The 5,910-nt window shown below is 40.2% G+C and overlaps 1 protein-coding gene across 1 annotated transcript; it reads right to left on the reverse strand.

Moving 5' to 3' along the window:
• Positions 1–1,739: 1,739 nt before the first annotated feature.
• On the reverse strand, positions 1,740–3,850 carry LOC144449761 (protein ANKUB1-like). Its single transcript, XM_078140337.1, has one exon. The coding sequence runs from the start codon at positions 3,825–3,827 to the stop codon at positions 1,740–1,742; it is 2,088 nt and encodes a 695-aa protein (XP_077996463.1). The 5' UTR covers positions 3,828–3,850.
• Between the last annotated feature and the right edge of the window lie 2,060 nt (positions 3,851–5,910).

Raw genomic sequence — 5,910 nt, forward strand, 5'->3', positions numbered from 1 at the left:
AAAGCCCTTGATATATTAAACTGTGCATGCTTCGCACTAAAATTCACTGAACGGTGTACAAAGGCTACCCTTTCACAACCTGTTTGTCGTAAAGCAGGTAATGAGGAAAGTACTCTTTTATATGCAGAACACGGTGACACAAAACCTGGTCAAGTGTAAAAAGGTAGTAACAAGAAGACTTTACGATTTTTACAACAAAGTACTGAGTCAGTTTTACACCCGGTACACGTACTGTAGAGTTATATAAATCATGCTTGCCTCTGGTAATTTCGGCACCTTAAATACAAATGAAATACTGTTCAAAATCGATAAAAAATACAAAGAAATATCTTCGCTTATAAATTATGTTAATATTCTATTTCTATGTACATTTCTCTGTTGTAAATTTCACGTAATAAATACATGATGATATTTTGGCAAGGACGGATATGTTAGTAGGAAAAAAAGACGAAACTATCACTGCTTCGATTTCAGTCGCTGTTATGTAAAGTTCAAATTCAATAATAGGGATATATATATATATATATATATATATATATATATATATATATATATATATATATATATATATATATATATATATATATATATATTTGCGTCCTGCACCACGTTCTGTAAACTGATGTCGTATGTAGCATTGGCATGTGAAGTCGGCCAGTTCATGAATCAATATTAGCTTTAATAATACACATTTGGGTTCACTTGTGTCAACATCTCGTGTATTACGAGAGCTAAGCAAGTATATTCAAGTACTACAATTTTGAGATGAAACTCGTTCAACACAATAGCGACAAATGAAGTCTATTACAAATTGCTGATTGAGTTACCCCATTATGGCGTCCATTATAACAACAAAACTCTAAGTTCAACTGGCACATATGCCTGTTCGTGTAATAGCAAAAATGGGAGTAATATTTACTTCTGATAAAATACACTTATTAATGCAGGAAGGCTGACTTCTTTGCAGCGTTCAGACAAGGTTAGACAAACACGCCATTTTTTTCAAGTCACTTTCATTTCTCCAGATGATAATTTCAAATGATGAAGAGTTACAACCGCTTTAGGAACTAGGATACACGGTTACTAGGGTCCGCCATTTTGAATGGGCGTACATGACATTATTAGTACACGGTATGAAAGGGACTAATTTGTACACACAGTTGAAATACTAGTCACATGATTCTGCAATCACTCGCTGGTTATGGTCGTTGTTACACGATAACTCTGGTCTCATAAAGCTCTCAGTAGCCATTCTGCTTTGTCACCTGGCCTTGACAACTGTTGTATTTATCATTCGATATAATATCGGTGTATGTTAAAATTAACAGGTTGCGTCAGACGACACTTACAGGAGAAATTCCCGGTGTGGTTGTTAAAATACACTGTATATAATAGAGGTGTCAATTTTATCAAAGTCTGTTCCGGAATCGCCAAACGTGGAATACTACACAGTGTTCACACACCTGCGTATCCTTTTTTAGACTGAACACCCTCTGCACCAGAAACTCCCATGCAAGCTTAAGCAGTTTGGTTTTAGTGTTTCCATTACAGCTGTATGTAGCCTGGAGTATGTACTTTAGTGTCAAGTTTGCTTCGTACAGAAGGCATCATTACTCTACCCTTATTCCATTACTTGTTTGGTTGTCAGGGCGCTGTATGCTTGGGGTGAGACAGGGTCAAGTGATTGACATTAACAACGTTTTGCCAGACAATAGATCATCCCGTGTGGGTAGTACTTGTCAACTCGAACGCACCTCGGTAATCATTTGTGTTTCTGTTGTTTGGTTTTCAATCAGGCTATCTCGATGACTTTCAAGCTCGTTACTGTCAACGCTGTTTTCGTTCTCAACAATGGAACCAGAATCTCGTCTTTCTTTCGTATGATCCTCTTCAGGGGCACCCCCGTTGTCATCTTTACCGACACGTTTAATATGCTGCCGAGAAAACGACATTGCCAGTCGTACTTGTTGCAGCCAGGGTTTCTCTTTAAAGGTCGAGGCTATCGCCAGTGATTCGATGGCCTTTTCTCTCGTCGAACAACCAATAATGTCCTCGTATAACTTTAAAGTTTTGTTGGGTATATTTTCCCCACGTGTTCCAATGTGAAAGAACGGTTTTTGTTTAGCTTCTAAACTTAGTACAGGTAACGGTATAGCATTGTCGATAAGAAGTTGTCGTCTCCATTTCGCCTTTTCTCTTTTCTTCTCCTCGGCGTCACTATTTTGAGATGCTTGCTTAATTTCAGGCAGTTTCACATTACTTTTCGGTTTCCGTCGTTTGCCTTTAGCTGACGTTCTTATAAAAGTACTTTTCTGTTTAGTGTTTCTAGTAATTTCAATATCAGCATCGGAGTCTGAGTCTGTGTCAAACGGCGCAGTTAGATCTTGGTGAGAAGAACTTTTCATACGCATATTAATTGGCGGGAAAGTAACCGGTTTTGTCGACGTACTCCGACTCCGGGGTCGAAAAGTTCTTCTCTTTTTGTCGGCCACTTTCTGACGATATTTAGCCACCAGACTTGGTACTTGCTCATCGTTTAGACGGGGTAATTTCATGTCTATTGGTGTCGGAGAGAAGGGACCCGTGTCGCCCGAACCGACGCTACTGCCAACGGCGCTATCGTCGGGCGAAGTTACGCCGGATTCACTCGACGTGGATGTAACTACACTGGCTTTTTTAACAAGCATAGTTTTCGCCCTATCTTTGATACGGTGGTAACTTGAAGTTTTTGGACTAGCATTCTGGGCACTGTAACTGAACCCGTCGACATGTACTCCTTGCCCACATAGTGCACCGTTCTGTCTGTATGGATGCCGTATTTTAAGACTGGACTTTTCGACCCCGTGGACAAGTAAAACTCGGTCCTTCGCTTTATCACACCATTTACGTACTTGTGAATAAATAGATAAAGGTAAGGTTACGGCACTGTACGTAACACTTGACCACTGCTTTGTTAACAGATACAAGGCGACCTCCCTTTGCTGTTTCCTCAGGGCTACGCTCAATGGAGTAAGTGCGTTCCCGTCTTTGCACGTAACACAACAAATATTATTATAAACAAAGATTCGAAGTATTTGTAGTTGTCCGTGTTCAGCGGCTTCATGAATTGGAGTCTTTTGGCTTTCAATGTGACTGTTATCACACCATTCTCTGACTGGATGATCCCCGATGGCTTCGTCTGATCGAACTCCTTGTCTCAACATGACTGTTGATAAATCCATATGCCCGTGATGTGCGCCGATAAATAACGCTACACGGCATTGGTATTTAGCTACCATATCATCAGGAGCGAGAGTCTTTAAAACTTCCGCCGTGTGGCCAATCATAGCCGCTTTGAGAAACTCATTCCAACCGTCCCAGGTATACATACGTACCGTAGAACCGAGTTCGATGTTGTACTTATCAAGCGGGTTAACATCGTACAAATCGACGCCGTCGTTTGTCGTCAAGCGGAAAACGGTGACGGGAACTCCGCATCGCCTCACGACAAAAGTCTTCAATTCAGCAACGGTGGTCGTTATCGGGTTTACGTCTTCCAAAATCTCGATGGTTTCGTCGTTAAATACAGAATACACGTACAACGTAGGTTTAAGTTCCTCCCGTACGTTAACTTTCAACGTTGCCCCGGCATGTATCCCGATGTCGCTTAAATACCAATCATCGAGCAAATCCGAACCGTGGTAATTCAAAACCACAAACTGTCCTCCCCGTGTATCGATCTGAAAAATATCTGTTACCTGTGCCTTCAAATTGGCAACGTCGTCCGTTGGTTTAACGTCCAGAGAATCTCTCCGAGCCTCAAACGCGACGAAAATTCTCATACTCATCTTGCCGCAAATGCTACAGCAACGTGTATTTTTTTTTATAAGCGTCACTTAAGTTCCAGTCCGGTAAGAAGGTTCACTACATTCGCAAGGCACAGTGTATCCGTTGTCAAGGCATCGATGTGTGGCGATATTTCAAAGCGTGGTATTATACGCTGTGTTAGTCACCTATAGTATATCTCACATCACACACACATTACATACAGTTCAACGCTAAATTATTCCACTCCGTGGACGACGACGACGACGACGATGGCGACTTCTCTGTCGGAGCAACGTAATGAAGAACAAAGTATGGCACTGTAGTCACCGTGGACTATGCATACGTGCTTCGTATCTAGTTGCTGGGGGTCGATCTAAATCTCATATCAACGGAGATACAGTCAGTCACACATTGATCGGTGAATGCAGTCCCCACTATATGGCTCGCTTGTGTATTCACACAATATTGATTCGCACTTCAGCCAATAGGAAAGCGGCTTAGGGCGTACACAAATGAATATAGCTATATACAGAGATCCTCGCCTTGATCCAGTTTGTAGTAAACCTATTGAAAAACAATACAAAGGGCGACTCAATAATAAGAAAGTGGTAAACCTAAAAAAAAAATCGATACACGATAGGTAACTTCAATACACAGTAACTGTTTGCCCACATTTATACGCTTTTAATTTGAGATTGATAGCGTTTAATTGGCCCATTATTATTACGATACAAAGCAAAGTTACATTGGCGCTAGCGCTCTTTCTCCTTCAACACACAAACTTACAAATTTTAAAACCCTGAGTTCAACAACCAGTGATATTTTTAACCAGTTTAAATTGTGTGGCCACGTCTTAGATTACTAGTAACAATAGTCATGGCATGTGTAGAGTTATACCACGATTACATGTTATAGATATCACAGAGAATATACTCTCTTTTTTTATCCTCTACGAGATCAGAAGTCAAAAGTTCGACCAGTCAAAAAACAACAACATGTTTACCTTCTCTATACTACTACGAAAAAGTCGATCTAAAACTTGCGCTTTCTTTTTTAATTGCCAGTGTCTTGTAACAAAAAAAAAACATGTAACCTGGCTCGTATTCTTAATGACGTCATTCCTAGCAACCCGGTTCAACCGGTCACTCATCCAGCCCTCGATGAAGGTACGTTGCTGGAGGCTAAACTTGTAAAATTTATTGACGAAAAGAAAGATTTATGGCGGAGGTGTAAAGGTCACGTCAACCGAAGGCACGGGTCACTGTCTTAACAATGCTAACAAACACAACGAGATAAAACATCCACAATGCAGTGGCATCACTGTACTCTACTCAGATAATAACTTTTTTTTAAACATTCTATTCGACTCTACGCTATTCCAAAAGAAGCGATTGGATTTAGACGATCTCAATGCCAACGCAATTAAAAAGTCTGCATGTCAGATAAAAGTAAACATTTTCTTTGTTAACACAGACAGTTATATGCCGCTAGTAATACCATTGATACCAGTAAGTAGAAGATTTTCACACGTAATCTTCCCCGCAGAGGGAATGCAACGGACGTCCATACACAGTCGTAGTTTTGGAAAGTCAGATAAAACTGACAGGTAACTTTGCTGATCGTTAGTGATAGCAGACAACTTCAAAATTGATATATTTTCCCTTAAAATGCAAATTATGCCCCCCGTTATATTAACTCCCCTAAATCCTACATTGTAAGCAATTCAAAATAAATTCAATACCCATTGGCACTATAAGACGGATAAACAAAATCCGCTTTTAGAGGCACCAGTCTTTTTGCAACATCTCTGGTACGTTTATTGTTTCCATCTATTGATTTGGACGTGGTACGTAAGAGGCTTACGGTGCTCTGTCTCCGCTAAAGAAGACGTCACCATCCTAGTAAGAACCGGTATGTATCCCACACATTGAAACAATGAACCGGAGATTGCCAATTATATATTAACATATCTTCTCCCAAATCAAAGTATTGCACACTATGTCGGCAAATACCCGAAACAGTCAACCAGACATTTTTTTTATCCGACTCCATTTCCGTAAACCTGCTTAAAAAATAGTTTCATTGACTTAACTGCAATCTATT

This window comes from Glandiceps talaboti, chromosome 18 (genome assembly GCF_964340395.1).
Source record: "Glandiceps talaboti chromosome 18, keGlaTala1.1, whole genome shotgun sequence".
In the NCBI taxonomy this organism is placed as follows: Eukaryota; Metazoa; Hemichordata; class Enteropneusta; family Spengelidae; genus Glandiceps; species Glandiceps talaboti.